Source organism: Scomber scombrus, chromosome 6 (genome assembly GCF_963691925.1).
Source record: "Scomber scombrus chromosome 6, fScoSco1.1, whole genome shotgun sequence".
Classification (NCBI taxonomy): Eukaryota; Metazoa; Chordata; class Actinopteri; order Scombriformes; family Scombridae; genus Scomber; species Scomber scombrus.
The window spans coordinates 10,826,139-10,853,965 of NC_084975.1; the positions used below are offsets into that span (position 1 = coordinate 10,826,139).

General features: G+C 42.3%; 1 protein-coding gene across 3 annotated transcripts in view; it reads right to left on the minus strand.

The window, feature by feature from the left end:
- The window catches only part of srgap1a (SLIT-ROBO Rho GTPase activating protein 1a), an 88,080-nt gene that overhangs the window by 29,512 nt on the left and 30,741 nt on the right, over positions 1–27,827 (minus strand). For all 3 annotated transcript variants that reach the window (XM_062420275.1, XM_062420274.1, XM_062420276.1), the window contains exons 3-8: positions 14,686–14,848; positions 8,308–8,370; positions 3,814–3,993; positions 2,915–3,043; positions 1,262–1,483; positions 560–661 (exon numbers count right to left, since the gene is read on the minus strand). In XM_062420275.1, the coding sequence (XP_062276259.1) occupies positions 560–661; positions 1,262–1,483; positions 2,915–3,043; positions 3,814–3,993; positions 8,308–8,370; positions 14,686–14,848 (859 nt within the window). The remainder of the gene's footprint in view (positions 1–559; positions 662–1,261; positions 1,484–2,914; positions 3,044–3,813; positions 3,994–8,307; positions 8,371–14,685; positions 14,849–27,827) is intronic.

Here is a 27,827-nt window from a genome sequence, read left to right on the forward strand (position 1 = left end):
GACATGATTGCACTGTGTGAAACAACAGCGGTCTTCCCTATTGGCCTTTGCTTTATTAAAAAAAAGTCAAATTACTCAAGCATGCTGCAGACAGATTAAAACAATAAAGCCTGCAAAGATGCACCTCCAGTGTCAAAACTGAGCAGCATAACACAGGTTTGTGCAAATAAAAGCTAGACAGTGAATTCTACTGGTGGGAACAAAATTGAAGCTTCAGAGAGAGGGTTTGATGGCTACCTGCAGGGCATGAGAGAGAGGAAGACATAAAGTGTGTATCTGTATGTGTGTGCATGTAAGCAACTAAAACTTTAGAGATCATCAGCATCTATTCTCTGTCTCACCTTGGATGACTCCATGATGTCTAAAGTTAACTTTTCTTCAATAGCTTTAATACTCTGCATCTAGCTACCAACAAATGGCAGAATAACAAAACTCCTTCATCTCTTGTCGACAACAAAACTGGAGCAGTATAGAATCTTTTTGACATGTTTGACACATCTAATCCCCTATTTACTGCAGATATCTGGATAGTGAGTTATATTTATTTGCACCGTTTTACCTCTTCGTTTTCGATCTTCAAAGTAGCCAGGCGAGACTGCAGCTGCTGGAACCTCAGTATAAGCTCTCCGTTCACTGGCGGCTGCACTGAGATCTGACACACCTGGGGAAAAGAAAAAATGCATTATCACTGATCAGCAACCTGAAATTACAACCTACTGAAGGAAGAAGTAGGCCACGTAACCTCGGGTTTAAACAGGAGACAGGAATCCAAATTCTTCTACAATTGCAGAGCAAACCACAGTGAATTCTGCTGACTGAATGCAGACAGCTGCATAACAACAGCTAGTAAACAGACATGATATCAGCACTGGTACTGCCAGCGTAACAGTAAAACTCTTTGCACATGGTGAGCTACATGACTGGAGGGTGAGGAATAACACATAATTTGTCAATTGCAGTGCCCCATAAAACCTGATCTGGCAGCTCAGACACAGTAAAACGCTGCACTTAAGCCACTGAAAATCAGACCTCATTAAGTCTGAGACTTTTTTCTAATCTACTTCGAATTCACTTCTACGTCAGATGGTGTATCTGCAGTGTGCACTGGGCACACAGATGCAGTGGAAGCATTTTCAGAATCGTATTTTCTGTTTTTTTCACATTGGTTCAGACATATCAACAACCAAATTTAAAGAAAGATGATACATGATTATCAGATATTGTCATCACCACAACCTCTATTATTAACTGAAGTCTGTACCTCGTCTCCCATATGAGGCTGGAACTCGAACTTTGTCGGTGGGCAGAAGGCCGTAGGATACATCTCCATGAACCTCTGCCGATCACTGCGTGGGTCCAGACTGTCCACAGCATTTTCAATGATGTCAAGACCCTCATGGCGTGACGTCTCCAGGTTATATTCAGCTGATAGGTAGGTCCGCAATGCCCGATTCAGACTAGCGTGGTACCCCAAATCACAGCACTGAATGGAAAAAAGAAAATCAGTAAGATGAGTAGTTATCATTGGATGAACCTTAAAGATCTTTAAACTTTAAAATATTTTGCAAAGATTATGGCATGTAGGGAAATTGGAGACAGCCAAATCTAACATTTTCTGATACTGTTTAAAGTGTGTTTAAAAAGAAGGGGCCAATAATTTTATATCATCAGTTCGAAAAACAAAATATTAAGAATAATGTTGAAATATGCCTGAAATGAAATGGTATACATACTCAAAGAAATAAGACAAATTCCACTACTAAACTATGGTTGTCAATTCTCTTTACACTCCAGCACTATTTGAGCCAGCAGTGTTGCACAACCTCAATGTTACCTCCAGGATCTAATGCTGATTTTTAATTACTCGAACCTTGGCCAACGCCTTGGCAACAAGGTACCACTACCAGTTGGCGTGCTTTTGAGTGTAAAAAGTCTCTTTCATCAATAAACAAATGTGTATGAGCCTGCAAATACAGCTCACACAGAGCATATCCCACACACAATCACATACACACACCCTGGTGAGATGTGAAGGCTTGTGAGCAAAGCAGGGAGTGGGGGAATTTTAGCACACAGCATGACCGCTGAATAGAGGTTGCGTTTCTCTTCTCCTTCAGTCCTGTCTGGAATATAAAACCCCAAATGCTTGCCAAAAACCCAGGCCTTCACCCGTTTCCTTAGAAACACCACAGAAAATGCTGCTGTGAATTTATTTCACTTACAAAATAACAACAACCCAGGTGAGTCATATTATAAATAAGTCATGTTTATCGGTAGGGTACCAGAAGGACAAACAAAGCAATCTGCTGCAAAGGCAGAGTAAAGACACCTGAGTGCTGTTGTGAATGGAGTGATGACCCAACAGCTGTAAATGACAAAAAAGGGGGCAAGGCCAATCCCAGACTCTGTAAAGCCTGAAGAGAGTCTGAGACATGTGGAAAATATTCAAAACTGTGACATACTGTCAGAAAAACACAGTAGAACTGAATATATAATATGTGGGAATTTAATAATGGCATGGCGAGAAGGGAAAGGGAAAGAATAGTTTTTCATCACAAAATTTAATAAGCTGCTTTACAGTAATTCTGTCCTACACTTTAATTTCCATCCCACAGTCTGGTGTCCTAAAATGTCTTTTATATTAGGTCTGGCTGCTAAAGTCATCAGCCTCTCCTCTGATTATGATTTACAATCTTTCTAAAGGCCTCTGAAGGTGGGTCCTTTGCATGAGGAGCACAAAGAAATGTAAAATATTTTCATGTTAACCTTAGTTGGTGTAAAACGTCAGAGAAAGATGCAAAGTGTGTTTATGTAACCATGTCCTAAGCAAAAACTTTTTTGAGTCTCATTGCAGGTAAATAAAGCTGTGATGAGAATGAAACTGTCACAGAATAGAACGTGGTTTTATACTTACATCAATTAAGTCTGACAAGTCGTGGATGTAGTATTTGAAAACGGAGGAGTTTGACGCTTCCAGTGTCAGTAGGTACTCGTTCCGCGCTTTGATCGACTTCATCTTGTTCTCTGAGTACTTGGCTTGACGCTGATTAGAGAATTAGAGGCAAGAATGAGAAACAGATGAGCAAGAGAGGAGGAATGTAATGAGTCTGGAACTGCCTTTTTGACAAGTGATTGTGCTTTTATGTCTCTGCACGCACTGTGCATCACAAAGCTTAGAATGGATTGCTGGCAAAACAAAACAGCTTCGATAAACATTACAGAAAAAATAAGTTAAAAATAGCCACAAAAAAAGGAACAAGAACGGAAATAGAAAAATCAAAACTAACAACAGTCTGTGTCCTTCACTTTAACTGGGATACCTCTGAGCCATCTGTCTTTATTTCTACACTTCCTCTAAACCAGACAAACAGAAGGCTGTTAGTCACCATCCACTGACCAATGGGCTCAGACTCACGCACTTCCAAATCATCCATATTTTAACACTTCCCAAATGCACTGTAGGAAAAGAGCAGTGTGAAAAAAAAATCCCTTCTCCCTGGATATTTAATCGTTTGTCACAGAGATTTAACAGAAAACAGGCCTGTTCAGGGAACATAAAGACTCTGTTCAGCAGGTCCTCTGACTACAGATGGTGTTCTTGTGGTGATATCAAATACATGTAAATGTGAGAGTGCTTCACATCCCGATCAGATGTTTATATTATATTGTTATATTCCAAGTAATAAAAGATGCCTAATGTCTAACAGAAAAGTGGATGGTGTGACGACTAACTGCTGATGGCTCCCTTTTAGCTTAAACTCAACGGCAAATTGGATTGAAATGGTTAAGGACTATGAACCCCAGGCCTTTTACCTTTTCTTTCATCTTCTCAATCTTCTTCACGGAGTTGCGTTTCTGGTATTTGTCCTCCATTCGGATGCTGAAGACCGGATCTCCCCTGCCGATCTGCTTCTCCTCTTGCTTCTCAGCCTCCTTCAATTTGCTCTCGGCGCTGATGCTCTCTGAGTGGTACATGTGATAGGTCTTCATCACCTGTAGATACAGAAAAAGTAACTTTAAGGTGGAGAATAAAAATAGTTTCTAATCCCTGTCATTATTTCATCAAATTATAAAGCAAGGACTGTCTGTCTGTCTGTAAGTCCTTTGTATATCTCAAGAACCGTTCATCTGATCTACTTCACACTTGGCAGGTGTGTTGCTAACCTAAATCGGTTGAAAGCTTTCTGTGAGAGAGAGAAAGTCGCTATTGTTGGATTATTTCACAGCGGTCACATTCTAAAGGACAAATAACAAATAACCATCAAAAACTCAACAGGTGATTTACTGTGGAGACACAATGTTGGTTTCTGAGAGAGAGAGAGACAGGGGGGCTTTCTCTAAAACAGAAAGCTCATGAATGAAATAAATGTCTAATCAATCAGTAGCCTGAAGTGTTTTTACATCACCTTTTAGTAGATTAGCACAGGAAAGGTTTTTTGACATGGTTTACTCTAAAAAATGAAAAGTAAACAGGGAAAACAGAGCATTAAATCAAGAATGGACTGTGTATTTAATACTTAAAATTAGAAAAGAATATTTATTTACTATGACAGTACAAACATCTGTGTATATGAGACACCTCACATCAACAGTATTAATCTTTTTATGCGTTTAAGCAGCAATACCAGAGGCCAAGAAATCGGCCCATTCCACATTTGAAACGGGCACGGCACTAATGTATAGGATCGGTGAAAGGCAACACCCTGAAACTGAGGCCTCAGTTAAAAAAAAGTGAAGTCTTAGTTCATTTTCTGTGAGGTCAGGGGTGAAAATAAACCATCTTCATAGTTGAGACTTGACCATTTGTACCCACAACTAAGGTTTCCATCCTTTCACCCGCTCATTCATCACAAATCGATTCAACTCATCTCACAGCAGGCAGTTCGTCTGTCGCTAAACCACAAACCAAAGACAGATTCTCTCTGGCCTTTTCATATGGGGCTCTCATACAACCGCAACAACCACAAATCACTGCAGCTAAATGTAATGTGCTTCCTTCACTGCTTCTTGTTAGGATTGGAAGGGGAAGGGTGGGGGGGTTGTAGCTCCATTTTGTATTGCAAATATAGCCATGATTGGTTCTTGCCGTGACAAAAGTTTTTTGGGTATTTAGTGCTCACATTTAAATCATCAACATTCAAAATAACAGCGTGATTAGTCCTGCATTGCATCTTGCTGGCACTCACAATAATATTTATTTCTGTTTAACATGTAGCATATATTCTCAAATAGATTCACATAGGCATGTTTCTTATTGTGCAAGCTAGGGTGGAAAGTAAGTTGAACCCTTTCAACCCTTGTGTCATCACACTGCAGCTATTCAGTACAAAGGAAATGCATCGCCTTGATGGGACTGTTGATTAGAGCTACTTCCTACGGTTTGAGTCATCATCATCTGAAGAGGTTAGAGTGTGTGCCTTGAATCCATTAGGCACTCAATCGTTAAGCAACAGGTAAAACACAAGCAATGAATTCTTGAAAAGCAAGGAGACCACAGAGATTATAAAAGACTTATTAAAAGTGGCTCAGAGTGTGTGTCGGCAAGAAAGTGGAGGACAAACAGACATTTGTGGGCAGGAACGGGAACACAGGGTCGTATGTAAGAAAACTTACTGACCCTAACAGATGCATGATAATTATCATTAGCATTTACAGTTCTTTTACAGATTTTTACTTAAATTAAGGGGGCTGCAAAAAGTTGTGTTTATTACAGCCTACATCTCTTTGTATGGGCTTAAATTAGGGTCATATGTATTGTAGCTGTGTATCATCATATTTGAATATGTGAACATTTTTTATATGAATACACTGAAATGTGTGAATGTGTCTAACGCTGGTGTTGAATTAAATAGTGGCCCCTAACATTGCTTAATTTTTATGTGAGTCAGTGACTAAGAGGCTCGAGTCATGTGGAATAATGGGCATTCTAGCGTGGGAATAAACATGGACAATCTTTCCTTCCATATAATCAACCCAGTGTAAAAAATACTTTTTCTTTGAGCTTTTTATTGATGTTTTTTGTATTCAATTAGTTCAAAAACGACAAATAAACAATATTATGTGAATCTCTACTCAGATGTGAGACTTTGTCAAACTTTTCTGATATAAAATCAGTTTTCTGTAAAGTTAAGTGAGTTTAGGTTCATGGCATTTGGCCAAAATGTAGTGAACTGAGAACAAGGGCAGAAAATACATTCAAACGCCCAGGAGAAGGCAGGAATATAGAGCACCTGTGGTTTAACCTGGAATGAACCAACTCCAGCAAATTACAGCTCCACAACCTCTGTATGCAATACACTTGTCTGCACAAAACCTCAACTACAGTAGAAATAGAGACTCAGCCATCTCAAAATCTAAACAGTTTTCTCCCAAACTGAGTTATTTCTGTATGAATGGAACAACAGAGCAAAGCCTGATTTGTCTGGAGCCCTCTGCCTTTGGTGAGGTTTGGCCTAACTGGAACCAGTTTAGAGATGGGTGACTGACCTTGGGCCATGTACTCCTCACTTACTGGTCTCGAGTCTGCCGCTGCTGTGTTTACTTTGCTGCTTCTTTTAGAGGGACATATTTAGAGACAGACCAGACCTGTTATTTCATTGGCGGTAGCCGGCATCGGGACTGTGGCTGTCTGATGCAATAGCTACCAGTGTGTGTGTGTGTGTGTGTGTGTGTGTGTGTATGTGTATATGTGTGTGTGGGTCCTCTTGCAGGGGCTAAACCAGGTCAAATCTGGAGTGTGGACTGTGGTGAGAGTGACACACATTGAGTTTGGAGTAACACGTTGTTGTTTTTGGAACACACTGACTTCGCGGTAGTCCTCTATAGTGAGTCACTGGAGACTATCAGGCAAACTGAACTGCTCTCCACTCCATCTCTCAGGGGAACACAACAACCGGCTCATATCGCCATCTGTGCAAATCCCACGTTACCACGACGATCAATGCTGTCATCGCAACATGATGCAGCATCTGAATCTCCACTGACTACATGAGTTAGTTTTGACTGATGAGCAAACCAGTGCACACTGCTCATGCTAACAATGACACTGATTTTTAGTGAGGTGACGTGACTGAAGTTGCAGCCTTGCAAGTAAATGACAGGATTACTTTAAAATAAAAGGCTAGGGAATCTAAATGAGTAGACCCCTGAAACAGTTGTTTGAGACCTAGAGAGAAAGTCCAACTGACGTTACATTGCTAGATCATTGCTTGTTGTGGTTGGTGCCTGTGAGTGACTGAAAGCAGGTTGCATGAATTAGAATACAGTATAAACATACATTGTCGAATTAAACATAAACGTCATGGGATACAAGACAGAGAGAGAAAAAAAAGCCTACATTCATCCAGGTAATCTAAGAGTGTACCAGAACAACATGTGTGAGGCATTAAAATAAGCCAGTAGGCTACCAGGGCTGATTATGGTAATTAAGGCAGTGGAATTAGCTATTGATTGACCAAGGTCAGAGCAACACACAGACATACAGCAAATGCATTGCACAGAGGAGATGAAATGGGCTTTATAGGAACTAAACTGCAGATGTGCAGCTTGTTTGATGCAGACGTTTGATGGTCTGGTGAAATGTTACTCAGACAAACAGAAACCTTAACCTCTAGGTTCAAAGGTCTGAAGCCAGGGCCACATTTACTGTTCTGTGTTTCTCAAAACATGTGCAGCGTATGTGTCTGCGAGCTAGTAGTCTATGGTGTAGCATACTGTATATACCATGTAATTGCAATGCCTGCTATTTGATTCCCGCTGGGGACTTATGTTGCATGTCTCGTTTGCTCTCTCCCCACATTTCCTTTCTGTCTCTGCTCTCAACTATTAAAGTAATGATGCCAAAAAAAGACAATCTTGAAAAACATATATGGCAAGCTTGTTACTTTTTAGCTGCAACCCCCTGCTGAGGCTTTGCATGAATTTGTTTTGAAGAGCAAGAAAACACAACTGACAGAAAAATAAGAAAATATGAACTCCAATGAGTCAAGCAAACATCATGATGAAACGTTGCATTTTGAACAGCAGGTCCATGAGGGTATAAGGATTATGTTTTAATTATTTTAAGCTGTAAACATGATTTCCCTACAGTTTTAGCAATCCTCTTTGCAATTGTGTATTAGTTTGAATGTTAGATATAGGATATCTAACAGATATCACTGAGCTACATCTTAAAGACTTAAACCTGTCACAAATGCGGTTAGTTAGCTCAGTGCTATAAACCAGTCTCAACCACAGCAAAGACCAATGTAGACCAATGTACTTAAGTGCATTAGAAAAATACAAAAAAAGGCAGGCATTACTACTTACTGTGTATAGCTCATTTAGGACCTTCATTAAGTCTTCCTGGAGCTGAAAGGCTATTTCCTTGCTCTGAAAAAGAAACAGACGGAACAACATTTAGACCCATATTGGAAATTGCTAATTTGACAAAGTGAAAAACAAAGTGCATCTGTTTGTTTCCAGACAAAACATTTTACTTAATACCCCTTTCAAACAATGTGACAAACCAATCAAACCATAGATTTATCTTCATCTGCTCATTATATGGGATACTCAAACATTTATTTATGTGATCAAATAAAGAAAATAAATCTCATGAAGTTAAACTTTAAATTGAAAGTTAAAAAGTCTGTTTAGTAAATTCACAGAGTTGTTTGGATATTAGATGTGATATATTTCTCAGGTTTAGCAGTAATGTGTATGTTGCAGACTCTTGTAAGTATGGTGAGCAGAGACCAGATATGAACCTTTGACCACAGTATGAATATAAACGGTGCACACACAAAACAGAACAGCGCATTAATCATCCTGTGTCAAATACAGGGTTTCTGTGTGAAATTGGTGTCACGACAGCTTTTCCACTCAAATCGTTGAACACAGCTTGAATTTCACTGTCCACATGCTCAACACATTATCTGGCTTCTACACTTGAATGTGAGGGATTTTTCCCAAATATGTTAACTCAATCAGCCGTGCCACGAGGCTGACTCAGTAATACTATCACACACACACACACACCCACTATAATGCATCTCACGGTGTGGGATACAGTTAACAGATGAGAGAAATGCCGTGATAGATTTAGTGGGGCTTTCACTATTAAATTAACTGTGGAGCTCCCATATTTCCTTCACACCAACTCATATACTGTATCACATGTTTATGAGATTATGAGTCATGACAATGAATGTTTGATCTCTCCAGTACAGTTGATACCACGCGCCTCTACCTGGATGATGTTACAGTGTTGGCCCGCACTCCAGGTCTTTCTCTAACCCAATTATCATCAGACAAATCTCATTCCGGGAGCCGCTCCTGACAAAGGGCTGTAACGGTCTGAGAGGGCATCGAACCATCTAATGTAGTGGGATAGAGAAGTGATTTACCTCTGATCTAGAAATGGAGTGCACCACAGATTTTTTTTTATTTTTTAAAGGGCTATGTTGGTCAAAAATCCACTTATATTTGCTATTGCAATCAGTCATAGTTGTTGTAGACACAAAGGACACAATGGCTGATAGGAAAAGATTTTTAAAAAGTAGGATGTAAGGCTGCTCATTGGTTGTCAAGTTGTAGCATTTGATTTATAAAAAATGTATTAAACAATCATTTTCTGGATCCAAAGTCATGTTTTTATAATGATAAATTAAAGGCCATCAGAATTTGTGAGCTGTTTGTCAGCTGGCTTTAGCCACAGGATCTAGTGCATGCACTGAGGTAAGCTAAAGCAAACCTGCTAACACCAGGATGATCCCAAACTCATAAACTATTTATATGCCATGTAGCATGCATTTCCTGGAGCTGTTTCCAAAAACTATATATTACTAGCTACTCGAATCATGACAAAAATACACTGCAACAAAACTACATCCCAACAAACAGATGGACTATGTATGGGATGGGATTTCCTGGCTTGAGACTAGATGAGTCACACATAGTCTGCAGCCAAGCACACATGTGGCCTCCTGAGGATGTGAGCAATGGGGAAGTGTCTCTACTGAGGCCACATAACTCAGATTTAGGAGGTATCTCCCCTGACTCCTGATACACAAACAATCTGATTATCAGCCCCGATAAGATTCCACTGATCCATAAACATGCAGACAGGGAAGGAGGAACCCTGCTGGAAACCTGGGCGGAAAAACTCATACTTTAAGACACGACACTCACAGGTAAAGCTGTGCGATGTCCAGGCACATGAATAGACGGCAAAGAGGATTATGATACTGTTGCTGGCTGCAGGCTGGTCTCTGAAATTAGAGAGTCTTGCTGGGTGACCTGGCCGATTGGAAACACCTTCCTAACCACCACCTGGTCTGTCAGTTCCCTGATTTGTGGCTCTTACCTAATCAGTGGGCAAACAGCCTGTAAGCCTGGATAACCAGAGCTTTAAGAGGGGCCATACTTGGCAAGAGGCAACCACAGGCATGTTTGTGAATTAAGGTTAGATAAGGGAGCCACAGTAAAGTCTTGAGATGTGGGTAAATTATAGGGTGGTCTGGTCCTACTTTCTATAGTAGATCTGTAATAATTTCTTTCAAAAGATGACAGTACTGTATTTTAAATAGACTGCCTTTTAATTGTAAATTCTTGCATATCGTAAGGATGACAGAGATACAGGCTTTCTCCTGTGGGAAAATCCATTAGCAACCGTCAGTTCAGAGGACAGAACCTTTGACTATCTGTCAGATCTAACACTCGTCAGCTCCTCTCCATTGAGAAGGCTGGGAAGTGATCCAGAGCTCAATGAAAAGCCTTCTAAGGGATCACATGAGCTGTGAGAGAATGTGTGCGTGTGTGTGTGTGTGTGTGTGTGTGTGCGTGTGTGTGCGTGTGAGAGAGGTAAAGATGGAGATGAAAGCAAAGGGACATTATATTCAAGACATGTTTTCAAGTGCCCTCACCAGAAAAGCTGCAACTAACAAAATCCTTTAAATAACTTTTTCTAAATGTAACATGTTTACTGTACACCTCAAATTACAGGCAATAAAGGATTTTTATTAAATGCTGTGTTGTGCAACGGAAGTCGTTGATTTAATTTGTACAATTTAGCCTCCTTCCAGTTTTAAAGGAATCTCAATTGAATTGGGGGTTTCCAATTTGATCCAATTCATTAAAAGGATCCTGCAAGTGGGTTTCCCCTTTTAAGTTCATACCATATGTATTCAGGCCACATTAGAAAGATGAAACATCCCCACAGAGGAGAAACCAAGTCAGCTTTAGGGGAGTGGTGGGTTTCATATTGCCACTGACATTAATCATGGTACAGAGATGGCAGTTGTATACCCTGTGGGGCTTGTGTGTGTGTGGTACTGAGTTTAGATCTGAGTGTCTTGTCACTGTAACACAGACATTCTGTTAAGATGCATAGAAGGTCTGGCAGGATTAGCTGGTGGATTTAAAACAAAAAATGTTATTTAGTTGTCAAATGATATAACTCAACATTTTAGGAAATGTTTAATTTCCAACAGTGAGATGAAATGATCTAGCTTAGAATATAGACTGGAAACAGCTGGTTCTGTATAGAATTATTCATATGAACAACTCTTAAGCTATCTTAGTTTACAACAAAATAGAATTATAACTTATGGTTTTATCGGTTTATCCATCTCTCCACCAGTAGTGCAGGTTGCCAGTTATGGTCAGATTTTGGTTTGGCTATAAAAACCCAATGGTGCCAACCTGGCAAACACACTGTGACAAAAACACTTTAATTGTTTTTTCTTTGGACAGAGCAAGTGGATTGCTGTTTCCCACTGATTCAAGATTTTATTGCTAAGCTAGGCTAACCACATCCTGACTTAAGTTAACATTGATGTGCTCATCTCACTCCAAGAAAGAAAACCTATTTCTAAAACTATTCCTTTAGACTATATTCTAAAACCGAGTGTTATCTCCTGCTGATTAAGTGCATAGATCACACACTGGTCCGGGTGTAGCCTTCTCTCAGCCATAACTGCGTAACTGTAAAATGAACACTATCCAGCACATGCTTTGCCTATGGAAAAGTTAAAAAAGCTTCAAGAAATCCAGCTTGTAGCTGCAGCCACAGAACGTGACTTCTATAAATAAAACAGGGCAGAGTAAAACAAAGAGCCAGTTGTATGAATAATGAAAACTGAATACATGTGATAAGATCTGTCCAAGCATAAAGAAAGAAAGACAGATAGAGAGGTCCACTACTTGACGAAAAAAAGAAGGAGAAGTAGAAGAAGAGGAAGTAGAAAAAAACTATCTTTCTGAAAGAATTGTGGCTGTAGTGTCATTAAAAATGTTCACGATACAGAACTGAGGAAATAAACACACATGCCAAATGGCAAACAGGTCAACTGGAGGATGTTGACAGAGACACCAGAGCTAGCCTGGGGTCCTCTACTGTTCCACCACACAGCGTGAGACCCAAACATACAAGGAAATAAAAACACTGGTCTTTGATGTGCTGGAAGGATGACAACACTACAGCTGTCTCCTCAAAGCTGTGAGGGAGCCCACGTAACATCGGGGACTTCTCTGTTGTTGGTGCCTCGTTACTGAAGCTCTGCTGAGATCAAAGGCTCAAAGAGGCTTTAATTAGAGGGCGAGTCGTGTCTCAGGTCTCCTATGAACCGGGACCTCCCACCAGACTGTTTGTCTGCATAGTGTCACCTGGATCCACTGAGAAACTGCATTAGAAACTTTAAAAAGGGACAGCTCTTGCACATATGGTTAGATATTGCAGATTCCCGAGCAATAATGATGCAGGTGGTGCAATGGTCGGATGGGTCGGGGTGCAACACACAGCAGTATGATGGGATTTAGCTAAATATCTACGGAAATACACTAAAAATGTACATGAGCATTGAGGGGACTCAATCCTTATGAGCATTACAGTGTGTTGAGTCAGGGGGAGCAACAAGATTAAAATCTAAAAAATGACTGTTTAACATCTGGCTTCATTAGCAGAACCATAGGCCTTTAAACACTGTCAAAAGGAAATGACTGCTGCAGCTTCCTGTTTGTGTGTTGGGGGTTCGGGTGAGTATTTAAAAACCACGCCCCCATACAATCAGATGGAACCACAGCCATCAAGAGATGTTAATTACTTTGAAAACGCATATAAAACTCCTAACTTTTACTTGGAGGTTAGATGTAGGTTTGCAGTACAGTCGAGCAAGAAAGAGATAGAAAAAGTGGCACAAACTAAACTGACACAAAGGCACTCCTCTGAAGCAACCCCACTTTGTAATTTGGGCCTGTGGTGAGTTCATGTGACTCCTGCATCATAGGAGCTCATAATCTGTTAGGGAGTTGTCGTCTTTGTGGTGGAACAGGCAAGCGGAGGCCCGGTTTCGGTCATGAAGCCACAGTCTTCAGATGGGAGAGCAAAGGAATACTGAACCGAAACTGTGGTGACCAAGGCTCCTCTGCATTACTCTAATTCACAAAACTAAACCACAGGACTGAAACAGAGCTTCGCCCCATCAATATATATGTACAGCATATATACTATCATGCAACTAAATATACTCTGTTGCCAAATCAATGGATTAATTGAAAGTGAAAGATTGTTTATATAACGTGATTGACTGGAGACATTGCTGCCCGATCTGACCACTATGAAAAATCTGGATTGTGTTAGTGGTGAGTTCGAACTTCTGTTTTGTTGATCAAAGAAAAAGTCACGTCCGACCTCTTCTAGTAGAGGTCAAATTTGGTGTAGTGAAAACTCAAGAGAGAGGAGGTTGAACCACTCATGTGTGAGAGTGTGGGAGCGACAATGATATAAAAAGAGTTGGTTACATTAGTTGAAATGAAGTTCAAAGTTCCAAAACTTGCTCTGAACGCCTTCAATGTTTTTTTCTACCGTGCTAGCTGACGTCAGTGTTTTGTGCATGCTCATAAATGGCTGTGCGTTCTGCCTTTGTTGCTACGGTTGTTTGATGTGTTGTCTGCGTTGTCTACGTCCACTCTAATATTGTGGATTGGATTTCAGCTTGAATATGTATGGATGTGTTTGAGAAGTTGACAATTCGAGTGAAGAAGGAGAAAAAGTAGCGAAATCATACTACTATACTTTGTCGCATGGTTTGTTAACGTAGACTCTGCAGCTGGTGGAAGTCAGCCGAGAGCTGGCCAATCAGAACAGAGTGGGCTCCTCAGGATAATGGCCTTGAAGAGACAGGAACTAAAAGGACCTGTTTCAGACAGAGGCTGAACTAAGGGGCTGCGTAAAGCCTCAGTATGAGTTAGAGTTTTTTTAAACTGTAAATCATGCAAAGATATTCCCATAGAGCCCCAGATTAAAAACATACACCTTTAAATGTGCATAATATGTCCCCTTTAATTGACCAAAATTTTAACTTTCTCTAGACTCTCTGCAAATACATTACTATCAGCTATTTTATTTAAAATCTCTAATTTCTTTTCATTCACTCTTTCATTCATTTGCTTTGTTTTGGATTACTTTCTCAGACCAACCAATTAAAAGTAATGTTTTGTTTTTCCCTCTGCAACCATGGAATACACCTAAATTGGAAAATTACTTAAAGGTCTCAAAGCTTCTATCATACATATTATGTTACAGCTAATTACAAGGTTAGCTCCCTTTTATACTCAAAATGAAAGTGTGTTAGCGTTGTCTTTGGGAGTGCCCTGACAATCATATTTAGCTTTAGTGTGAACATATTTGGAATTTCCTGCACTCACCTTCTTTAGTAGCCGTGTGGAGTCCTCGCTGATCTGCATGAACCTCATGATGACGTTGTTGAGGTAGATGTCGCTCAGTGTGGCGTGGTCTTTACTCTCCCTCCTCACTTGGTTCAGGAGCAGGTACCAACAGTTGACTGGTGACAGCAGGTTCTGGTCTTTCCTAAATAAACCAGGAAACAGTCAGGTGTTTTTGGGTATCAGTGTGACATTTTTCTGTCACCATGTCAATGCCTCAGTCATTTGTACATGGAGCCTGTGACAGTTCCTCGACAAGCAGGATGTCTACAAACAGCTCAAGTGCACCAGGGCCTGTTGCAAAGGCAGAACAGTGATACGTCATTGGCCTCCCTTGGTATTAAATGACCCAGATACTGCTGGTTCTGGACCTAAAATACTCTCCATATATTACAATTATATTACACAGTTAAATTGGAAATAATTTGTATCAGTGACATTTCTGGGGCAGAGCTCATGCAATGCTCTGAGCCAAGCTGACTTCCTTCAGCTAGGGGAGAGTGTGCCTCAGGCTTTAAATACACTTAGTGGAATGAAGTTGGCGAAGTCATGGATGTATTTTAAGTGAAGTTGAAAAGTAGTATTATGTATGAACTCTGATAGTAGAAGACAGACAAGGATGAGGAGAGAAGTCACAGCAAAGGGGAAAGATAGCAATCTGAGTGCAAAAAAAATCTAAAGAGTAAAACATACAGCTGAGCCTGAGAGTTGTTTCCTGTGCTGTGTGCTGCTGCTTCCAAGCTAACTGTAGGACATTGTCCAGGCCAGAGTGAGCTGGGGCCCTGCGTAAGCACTGGCCTGCAGGCTGACTTCCTCTGGGTTAATCTATAACATTCCTGCTGCCTGCCAAAGAGCAGCACAGAATATGAGTGTGTATGGCTGCACATGTGCCTGTTTGGAAAAGGTTTTAAGGTTGGGTCTTCGGGGTCAAGTCTTGCAGGAACCATATGGAGACTCGCCTCTGCTCTCTCCTAACAAAGTTAGTTTGCATAGACAGGCAGCACTTGTCAACACAACAGGTGAAAGTCTGCACTCTGCAAGTGACCTGGCCCTGAACTAGCCTTCAGCAATGTCACAGCATCTGCTGCAAGAGCAGAAAACCAAGCATTTCTCCAAATGAACAGCTGATAAACATTCCAACCGCCTGAAATTTTCCCTGAGACTTCACAAAAACAGGAAGCAAACTACATTTGATAAAGGCAGAGCCAAACGGGCTGACATGAAAAACATCTGAGTGTTCGAGAGCACGGTCATTACTCACCAGTAAAACAGTGAATGAAAAAAACTGATTTATTTAAAAGCTGAGTGATGGTGCTATATGCCCAGGCTACATGTGCAAAGGAAGAGAAAGCTAGAAAAAAGGGGAAAAAAAGAAGTGAAGCGGCACCAGAGCAACAGCAGCAGGACTGCTGGACAGCATCACACACACACACTCTGTCAAAGAGCATTTACCATAAATCGTTTCTGCATTATGTATCAGGACAGTGCGATACTTTCATTCTATGGCCCTAAATCTAGACATGTGAAGACAGCACGTGTGTGTATGTTTATTAATTCATGCTCACTGTTGCATGTGCAGATGCATAATGCCCAGGTGGCCACTGACATGAAGTTGGGCATCATGAGCCTATGCAGAAATGTATAAAATAAAAATAGCCGTCCAAAGAGCAGTCTTTCGCTTTTGTTTGATTTCCCTCTGATCACCTGTCATTGTTTTGTCCCAGTTGTTAAAAAGATGAAGCTGATTTGAATAGGAATACAAAATAGCTCAAATAAAAGCAGCGTGTTGGCAAGATTAGCCAATGAATTTGCAGGCAGCACTTAAATTTGCTGAAACTCAACTTATTCCTTAAAGTGACACAGTAAGACCCCTCACTGCGAAAAGTTTGACCTAATTCACAGCACCAGAGCTGAACTGATACAGTACATGCACATCTTATAAAAATTCAGCATGTCACACTATAGGCAGTCAACAAAAGCAGCACGATTCTTTCACATGAAGCCCATTTTTTGACATCAAACACAGGAAGGACCCAGAATTCATTGTAAAACAGTCAAAGGATACTGTGTTACACAGTGGGGTTGGTAAAATAACTGACGGTCTAGAGAAACTCTGGTGGACATCTCTGATGCACCCCAGTGTTCCTTCCAATGAATCATGAATACATTTCTTCAAGCACTGTGTATGTTTGTTAATAGGCTGACCTACTAAATCAAACTGGAGGCCAGCAGTGAACAGAGGACAGAATGAGAAACAAGCTAGGACTGACAGGCCGTGACGACAAATAACCTCTGGGAGTTGCTTACCCCACATAATGGCAGGAAAATCTCTCAATGTCATCATTTCCCCCTCAGCCGGGGCAGGAACTCAGTCAGACAGATAGACGGGCCACAGGGGGCAAAGACACAGGTATAAATGGGGAAACTACTAGGACTGTATCTGACAGTACCCACCCCCTTACACTTTGAGTTTAAGTCTCTGCCCTCTGGTTCCCACCTCAGACAACCATCAGGCATTCCCTTTGCCATTTCACTGCTCAACTCTGTAGTACTGATAGCATCATCACATTCACAATCATATTTGTTTTTCTTTTTTTCTCCTCTCTCTTTTACTAATATTTTTAACTTAACTTCATGTATCTGTAGCCTATGTTGTTGTTTTTGCATTTTCTACTGTAGCAAAACCAATTGCCCCTCAGTGTTATGTCTCGTCAAATTTGTTAATGTCTTGTCTTGTGTCATGTGTTGGTCCTTTATGTTTTAATTTAGTCAAGTCACTCATGTCCCGTCCTGTCATGCACTTCCTGTTTTATTTTGTACTCACCTTTTCCCTCTTGTTTCAGATCCTGACTTCCTCCCTTTGTGTGCCTTCCCTCCGCTGTGATTGTCAACCCCGCCCCTGATTGGTTCCACCTGTGTCCCCTTACCTCATGTTCAAATAGTCCTTGTCTCCCTTGTCTTGGGTCAGTTTGTTTTGTCTTGTCAGCGTCACCGTCATGCAGCCCGAGAAGCCTTGTTTCATTCTGTCCTCCAAGTGAGCGTTTTTTGTTCCCTTTTATCATCCTCCTTGAGAGCGTTTTTTTGTTTAATAAATTCCCTTCGAGTTAAGCGTTTGAGTCCTCCTTCCTGTCTGAGGTCGTTACAGAACGAACTGACCAACAATGGACTCAGCTGACTTGAAGAATCTCCAAACCTCCATGGCTGCACAGGTCACAAAGATCCATCAGCATGCAACGCAGCTAAGCACCGTCGGCCGGGGTGTGGAGGAACTGTCCAAGCGTCAGGAGGATTTTCAAGCCTCAGTCACTTCCCAGGTTAACCACCTGGCGGGTCAACTACACCAAGTCCTTTTGCGCCTAGGTGCAGCCCCCCCGGCGACACCACCGGCAGAGAATCCAGCTGCGGCACCTACTGGACCAGTTGCCCCCATATCCCTGCAGTTGGCCCCCCCTGAGAAGTTCTCTGGAAACTCAGGTGACTGTAGAACCTTTCTAGTCCAGTGCGACCTGCACTTTAAGCTCAACCCAGCAGCTTTTGAGTCAGACCAGGCTAAAGTTGCCTTCATTGTGTCCCATTTAACGGGCCGAGCCGCCGCTTGGGCCACGGCCGAATGGTCCAGAGACTCTAATATCTGTCAGTCACTCGCAGATTTCCAAGATAATTTAAGTCAAATATTTGATCACTCCTCACCTGCCAGAGATGCTTCTCGGGTCTTCATGCAGCTCAAACAGCGCCAGCGCCAAGTGGTTGATTATGCCATTGAGTTCCGCACTGTGGCCGCAGATAGTGGGTGGAACACACCCGCACTAATAGATGCTTTTATGAATGGTCTTACTGAGCCCATAAAAGATCATTTAGCACCTTTAGAGCTCCCCCAGGACCTGGAAGCCACCATCGCCATGGCTATTCGGGTGGACAACAGGCTCAGAGAAAGGGAGAGGGAGCGGCGTCGGACTGCAGGTCACGAAGGTTACTCTGCGGGATTCCAACCTTCAAGGGCCACTTCGTCTCCCATGCCAGGAGGTGTTGGGAGAATGCGGCCTCCCCAAGAGCCACAGGAACCTATGCAGCTGGGGGGAACCAAAATCACTGCAGAGGAGAGACAGCGTCGTCTGCAAGAGGGATGCTGCTTCTACTGTGGCCAGCCAGGCCATCAACTTGCCACCTGTCCGGGAAAAGGTCGAGCTCACCAGCCATGAGGAGGGCGCTGGTGAGCAGGCTTACCTCCGCCTTTCCTCCTCGTCAACTGACACAGGTAGAATTCTCCCTCAACAACCATACAGTTACTCATGGGGTTTTAATTGACTCTGGGGCAGACGAAAGTCTCATGGACTGGAGCTTAGCTCGACAGAACCAGGTTAAGACTATTCCTCTGACCCATCCGGTAACTGCCAGTGCCTTGGATGGTCGTCGACTGTTTAGAGTGACTCATTGTACTGAACCCGTTCAGGTGACTTTCAAAGCCGACCACACCGAGGTTATGCAGTTTCATTTGTTTAACTCGGCACAGCATCCACTGATTTTGGGGTTTCCGTGGCTTAAAAAACATAACCCTCACATAGATTGGCGCTCAGGGGAAATCAAGGGGTGGGGAGGAGACTGTGCACACTCATGTAAAGTTATTCAGGTGAGGCAGACCAACATCCCTGAGAGCCCAGGAAGTGAACGCAGCAGGGGCATTGACACTGACTGTCCAGATTTATGTAATGTACCTTCATGCTATCATGACTTAAAAGATGTGTTTAACAAGAGGAAGGCCATGTCTCTCCCTCCTCATCGACCTTTTGACTGTGCCGTTGACCTGTTACCTGGTGCCCCCATCCCCAAGGGGCGTCTCTACTCCATCTCTGGGCCGGAAAGAGCGGCCATGGATGAATACCTAACCTCTTCACTGAAGGCCGGAATAATCCGACCCTCCTCCTCTCCAGCTGGTGCAGGTTTCTTTTTTGTGGGTAAGAAAGACGGTTCACTCAGGCCATGCATTGACTATAGCCCTCTTAATGACATCACCGTAAAGAACCGTTACCCGCTTCCGTTAATTGCATCTGCTTTTGAATTGCTCCAAAAGGCCACCGTCTTCACCAAGTTAGACCTCAGGAATGCTTATCACCTCATCAGGATAAGAGAAGGAGACGAATGGAAGACGGGCTTTAACACTCCTAATGGTCATTACGAGTACCTGGTCATGCCTTTTGGGCTATGCAATGCTCCAGCTGTTTTCCAAGCATTTGTGAATGATGTTCTGAGAGAGTTTTTGAACATTTTTGTGTTTGTGTACATCGACGATATTCTAATTTTTTCACCAGATAAGGAGTCACATGTGCTTCATGTTCGTCAAGTCCTTCAGAAGCTGTTGGAGAACCAGCTCTATGTCAAAGGTGAAAAGTGTGACTTCCATGCAGCTACTGTCAGCTTCCTGGGCTACATTATCACGGCCAACAAGGTACAGATGGACCCAGCAAAGGTCAGTGCGGTGGCTAATTGGCCAACTCCGGACACCAGGAAAAAGGTACAACAGTTCCTGGGATTTGCCAATTTTTATAGAAAGTTTATTCGTAACTTCAGCTCTGTTGCTGCACCACTGCATGCACTCACCTCCTCCAAGATACTTTTTCAGTGGACCCCCCAAGCCGAGAAAGCCTTTCGGTGCCTCAAGGAAAGGTTCACCACAGCTCCTGTGCTCACGGTTCCGGACCCCCAGCGGCAGTTCATGGTGGAGGTTGATGCGTCCAATCAGGGCATTGGGGCAGTGTTATCCCAGAGGTCCGCCGAAGACAACAGGGTGCATCCATGCGCCTATTTGTCACGTAAGTTGACACCTGCAGAAAAAAATTATGATGTGGGAAACAAGGAACTGTTGGCTGTCAAGGCAGCTCTAGATGAGTGGAGGCACTGGTTGGAGGGGGCAGAACAACCTTTTATAGTCTGGACCGACCATAAGAACCTTGAATACATCAGGAAAGCTAAAAGGCTCAATTCACGTCAGGCTAGATGGACCTTGTTCTTTAACAGGTTCAACTTCACACTGTCTTTTCGCCCAGGCTCACAAAATACTAAACCAGATGCTCTATCCCGTCTTCATGACCCTGAACCTGTTGCCAAAGAACCCGAAACAATCCTTCCACTGAACCGTGTGGTTGGAGCGGTGTCATGGCAGATAGAATCAGAGGTGAAGCAGGCTAATGATGTGAGCCCAGCACCAAGTGAGTGTCCACAAAACCGTTTGTTTGTCCCTCTGTCAATACGCTCCAAGGTAATCCACTGGGCTCACACGTCCATGCTCACATGTCATCCAGGCGTCAAGCGAACCATCTATGTAATCAAGCAGCGGTTCTGGTGGCCGACCATGGAAAGGGAGGTCTCAGAATATGTGGCGGCCTGCCCCGTGTGCGCACGAAATAAAGCCTCACCTCGGGCCCAAATAGGCCTGCTGCACCCGCTGCCAGTCCCTCAAAGACCATGGTCCCACATCTCCATGGATTTTGTAACAGGACTGCCGCTGTCGAAGGGTAATACGACCATCCTGACAGTGGTCGATCGCTTCTCCAAGATGGCGCACTTCATCCCTCTTATCAAGTTACCCTCTGCCAAAGAGACTGCAGAGGTCATGATGATTAATGTGTTCAGGATCCATGGTTTTCCCAGTGATATTGTTTCAGATAGAGGGCCGCAGTTCATCTCCAGCTTCTGGAAGGAGTTTTGCCGGCTCCTTGGTGCCACGGTGAGCATGTCCTCCGGGTATCACCCACAGTCGAACGGGCAGACTGAGCGCCTCAACCAGGAGCTCGAGACGTGCCTAAGATGCCTTGTCTCCCAAAACCAAACCACCTGGAGCGACCACCTCGTCTGGGTGGAATATGCCCACAACACCCTTCCCTCATCTGCCACAGGTCTCTCACCTTTCCAGTGTGTCAACGGCTACCAGCCTCCCCTGTTCCCTGCCAATGAGAAGGAGGTCACGGTCCCCTCCGCTCATGCCATGGTCAGACGCTGTCAGCGGATTTGGGCCGGTGCTCGGCGGGCCCTCCTCCGGAGCTCAGCTCGGATGAAGGCAGCTGCAGATAGACACAGACAGCCAGCTCCTCCCTACAGGGCTGGCCAGAGGGTGTGGTTAGCCACCAAGGACTTGCCCCTTCATGTCGACTCCAGGAAGTTGGCTCCCAGGTTTGTGGGTCCATTTCCCATATCAAAAGTCATTAACCCTGTGTCTGTGCGTCTACGCCTTCCCAGGTCCTTGAGGGTCCACCCCACATTCCACGTCAGCAAGATCAAGCCGGTCAGGGAAAGTGCTCTGGTGCCTGCCGCCGCCCCCCCTCCGCCCCCCCGGATTGTCGGTGGCGGGCCTGTGTATACTGTTAAGAAGCTCCTGGCGGTTCGTAACCGTGGCCGTGGGAAACAGTTTTTGGTGGACTGGGAAGGTTATGGTCCAGAGGAGCGTTCATGGATCCCTTCACGTTTTGTTGTGGACAAGGGTATGGTCAGGGACTTTTATGCCCACTCTGGGAGTCCTGGGCCGTCAGGAGTCGGCCCTAGAAGGGGGGGTACTGTTATGTCTCGTCAAATTTGTTAATGTCTTGTCTTGTGTCATGTGTTGGTCCTTTATGTTTTAATTTAGTCAAGTCACTCATGTCCCGTCCTGTCATGCACTTCCTGTTTTATTTTGTACTCACCTTTTCCCTCTTGTTTCAGATCCTGACTTCCTCCCTTTGTGTGCCTTCCCTCCGCTGTGATTGTCAACCCCGCCCCTGATTGGTTCCACCTGTGTCCCCTTACCTCATGTTCAAATAGTCCTTGTCTCCCTTGTCTTGGGTCAGTTTGTTTTGTCTTGTCAGCGTCACCGTCATGCAGCCCGAGAAGCCTTGTTTCATTCTGTCCTCCAAGTGAGCGTTTTTTGTTCCCTTTTATCATCCTCCTTGAGAGCGTTTTTTGTTTAATAAATTCCCTTCGAGTTAAGCGTTTGAGTCCTCCTTCCTGTCTGAGGTCGTTACACTCAGGGACAAATAAAGGTCTTGAACTTGAACTGTACCTGGTGCAGAACTTTGTTAATCAAATCAGATTTGGTTGTTCAATATGAGAATTTGACTATTTGACTATTACTAACTAGCAATCAGAAAATCCATTGGCATGAGTTTTAGTGATGACCAACATAATCAAATGCAACAGAGTCATGGTAACATATTTTTAAACATTTAAAAAAAATCAATAAAAGAAAACTGCATATGGCATTAAACATTTAAACAACATGTAAATGAATAAACAAATGAAACAGTTTGAAATAAATTCATGCCATTGTCCACTATAAAATAACTGACACTTCTTCAACAGGATAGGCCTATTTTATTTCTCTTTAAACATAAAAACTAATAAATACATCTAAACAAAAATAAATTAACAAGCAAAATTCTTTGAGATTATTTTTAGATCACAATAAAAAACAATAGACCTGACATCTTTTAATAAATTCACAATATTGTCTGCTTTGAAATAATGACTCCTTGTCTTCAACAGGTTTATTGATTACGACAGCTCGACTGTCAGTCGCCAACAGCTGATACGACTCATTGACTTTCAGGGGTCTGCCCTAGAAACTACTGTCCAGGAGAAGCAGGGAGGGAGACGAGTGGGGAAAGAAAAAGGAGCTTGATAGCAACTTTCTGGCTGCTGCAAATGTTTTTAATGTGTGTGCTTTGTTCATTCATGCGGCCTAAATCCAGGAGCCACTGGGTCAATGTCAACATACTTGCATGCTCATACAGTAGATGGCTGCTAACAATGAAGGAACATTACCACTTCAGTATGCAGGGAATTTAAGCAGGAGCTCTTATCAGCAGCAGAGGCAAAATGGCAAAGTCCTCTATTGCCTTGCTGATAACATCTTTCATTAATGAAGCGAGCTGGCTGCCTTTATAGCTGCAACACAGTAACTGACATTCATCTACAGTGTAGCCTTACAGCGGCTTCTAAGGCTAAGTGATCACTGCAAGTCCAAGTTGGCCTGAGTGCATCACTTGCAGGAAGATTAAAGTTTAAAAATGAAAAGCAAGCAACATGGTGCAGATTTTAGGCTGAGCTACTGTGTAACATTATAAAGACAGTTTGATTTACTTGTATCAGTGCATCCCTCGTCTTGCGAAGAAATCAAAAACTGTGTTGAGCTTTAGTCCAATGAGAATGTTTTTTTTTTTACAATTTTATCCCCTTTTCAGCTCAAGCTCAATGCTCTGCAGATAGTCATTTCTAGCACTAGACACAGTATGCAGCCACAGCATGTTGTACACCTTCATTTTATCCTTAGAGACAAAGAGAGGAAGTCCTTTAACCAGAAACCTAATTCTGGATAAAAGCAGCCTATTTAAGATGATCCCCACTGTGGCTTTGGCAATATAAATAATTCAATGAGTCCTCTGCGCACCATCTCCATGTCCCTCCCTGAACAAACTTTGCATAATACAGTATCTGGTGGTGTGCATGTGCGTGTGTATGAGTATGTTTAAGAGGGAGCGGGAGAGACAAGGAGAGAATGTTTGCCCATATTTGTTCATTTGTGTGTGTGTGTGTGTGTGTGTGTGTGTGTGTGTGTGTGTGTGTGTGTGTGTGTGTGCGTGCATGTGTGTGTTCTGCAAACTGCCACTATAACACAAATGGACACAGGACTGAATTGCGCTCCCCAAAACGGCTGGTGTGGACTGGACATCATAATGTGGGCCTGTTGTTTGTTTTCTCGCAGTTTTTTTGAAAAGAATAAACGCTCATCCAGAGATGAACACTATTTGTGAACTCAGGAAGTGGAGTGTGCAGAGTCCATACATGAATATATATTTAGAAAATCTTGATATCTTGAGAAATTGTGGTTGTCAGGATGTCACTAACAAGGCAATATTGTGCATTACTAATATTGACTGGGTGTGTCCATCTGAAATCCACTTCATGGGCCAAAAGATAAATCCGAGGGGTTAAGTGATGATTAATAAGATGGTAAAGAATAAGAAAAACATGTTTGTGCTGCACCTAATTGTCATCATTAAAATCACATTTCCAATTTGTCTTACCTTTTTTTTTCATGAGAAAGTCACACACAAGGGGGTCTGGAGTAGAAATTAAATCAATTTTAGTTAAAAAAAAAAAAAAAAAGTCTTGCAGGATGACACTGGTGGAGTTTAACTTTTTCCTTATTGTCATTAATGGTCATTCAATGTCTAAACCCCTGATGTAACTGCTACAATTAGTGGCTACTGCTGCGTGCTCCCCTGCAGTACTGCCTGACAAAACATTACAAACAGCTCACAAGAGAGATGATCATGCCTCATGTTGAACAGCATGTCTTTTTTGTAGTGTTTCCTCGCTTTACTTTACAACAGCTAATTATCAAGTTTAATTGGGACTTTTTCCTCATTTTTCCATTACTGCAAACTTTTTTTTCACGGTTCCTACCTGTGGTGGTAATGAAAAGGAAAAACTTAACTTTAGGAGGAAACACAAAGGTCTTTCTTAACTTTTTATACAACTGCACATGTCACTGAGGTGCCACACAGCCGCAGCAGAAAAACATGTAGGTCAATACATGTTACTGCAAATTAAACAGTCCGTTTGTCAAGGAAGCAGAACGTCTTTGTAGCTGCTTGAACTGATTTTGTTTACAACTGGAGGCTATGGGTTTCAGCAGGTTAAACAAACCTACAGAAAAGCAACAGCTGCAGCTTCTGAATGTGGCAAATAGGTTGGTGTGTTTAGAGTCATCATGGGCAGTGATTCTTTAAAAAAAAATATAACTCACTTCATAGTTACCTGTTATATGCAAGTGTGTGAGCATAGGCCAAAACAACAAGTATTCTTATAATTATAGAGCTGCTGTCACGACTGTATATGTTGCCAGTGCTTTGTGTCCTTTTCCTTTCCTGATTTCCTCTACACCTTATCCGTCCACAACAAGGTGCACGTGGCCCAGAGAGGAAGAGGTTAAATGCTTCAAGTTCCTGTGTCAGAGGACTGCTGGTCACCATTTACTATGGTGGTGGATTGTTGTTCCCCCTGTAGGGCTGATCAAGGGTGGTGTAAAAGCCATACTCACCACAGACCAGCACTATGGTGATTAAACTGGAGGCTTTTTTCTTTATAAGCTGTATTACAAAGTGGCTACTATAGACATTGTGATATGAGACAGGATATCACCCTTATCCGTTGACATAAAAGTGAAGATAAAAATGAAAGTGAAATCTGCGATACAATTACTCTAAATTCAATGTATTTAAAAAAAAGTTGTTTTAATCTTTTGTTTTATCTTCCACTTCTCTTTTTTCCCCAAAAGGCAGGTTGCTTTTTAAAGACCTTAATAGTACCTTTTTGGCTTAATCAAATAAAAATAACAACATGAATGATTCATTGTGTTTAATATATTTAATTATGTATTAAACATATAAAAATGTTTGTGAGAGCAGATATGTCATCCAGAGCCCCCACAGCTGAAAGACTGAGACAATCTCTGTGTCTTTAAAAACAGCTTTTATTTTACTTGGCATTTTTTACCTCCCAGTGTCTCCAGTTTTGTCAGACTCAACAGACTCTGAACAGCAGTTCACAGGGCACTTCCCCTGAAGCAAGATGTATTCCTTTCCAACAGCGAGCTGGCGCAATTCTCCCACAGGTGGCACAAACTGTGCCTTTTGACAAACACTAACTTTATTTCATTCCTGAGGAGGATTGGACTGAACTTTTACTGTATCAAACTTTCTCCTAGTGTCTCAAATCATAGCAGGTTTAGACCTGTGGGACATAAGATGACATATTGGTGGCATATATTAAACCATTTACCCACCAACTGCAGAGACCTGGGTTCAATATCAAGTAGTGAAACCTCTGGCTTGGTTCCTTAATTTCAGCAAAAACAAATGGCAAGCTTTGCAGCCAGGTGGGAAGCCAGTGAGGGATCATGTCCCCACAGTCACTAGCAAAATGGCCTTTAAAAATGAAGTTGGGATTCTAAGGAGGTAGAATCAATTTCTACTTGTATTTTGATGATGGGTGAAACAAAAGTAGCTGGTGTATTGAAAGGAGGCTTGTGTGACCACTGAGGGTTCCAATTTAGGGCGAAAAAAGGGTAAAATTATCCTCCAAACAATCACAAACTATTACACATACTGCATATTAATGCAGTTTTAACAGCAAGCATGACGTTAACTTGTCTCACCAGATTCAGAAATGTAGCTTCAGTGACAGTCACAGCACTGGTCCCCTTTGCAGCTTGTTTAGACTAATAACCCAGCGATTTAGCCATTCATTTTAATGCTACTTCAGCATTTTGATGCTTGACAAAGCTGACCTGTCATATGAATGTCGGCTAAAAGCTACAGACAGAATAAAAACGCAACTTTTTTCACACCACAGACAAATCTGTCCAATGAAAACAGCCAAGAGAATGTGGAGAACACAGAAGCCTTACTGTACGCGTGTTGTTTATGTGAATACAAAAATATAGACCTCATGATTTAAAACCCACAGAAGGGGTTCTAATGATATTCAGACGTCTTATATTTACTTAAGGAATAGGCTCCTAGGCACTTGCCAAATGTTTGCCCTGTGAATCAAATGGCCAGACTGTACACCACGCGATGAAAACCACAGAGCGCCATACCAGAGTCCCCTCACCAGTTACTCACACGGGCACACACAGCTGCTAGAGCCATCGGAGCTTCATACAGAGAGCCGGGTCTATTTGCAGACGGCGGGGACAAACATACACTTTATTTTTGCTCCCACCACAAGTTCAAACAATATGCTAATGTCTGCTTTTTCCATGAATAGAGTCCTGAAGTGTAATAAGGTCAACATCTACAGCACACTAAACTATGGTGAGAGAGAGAGAGAGGTTATGGGAGGAGGAAGAAAGAAGAGTAAGATTAAGAAAGTAAAAGGTGACAGTCAGTGGTTTCCTCTAATTAGTTTGATAAAATGCTTCTAAATTGTATGTCTTATTCTCTTTTGTACCTCTACATCCAGGTTTGTCTGAGACAAATATAAACTTCCTCTTGTATTATACTTAGAGTCATAGTAATACTAATCTTTTCTCAGTCATGCAGGTTTAAAGCTGGGTATCTAACATACATATTATTTGGGATACTCTCTTTCAA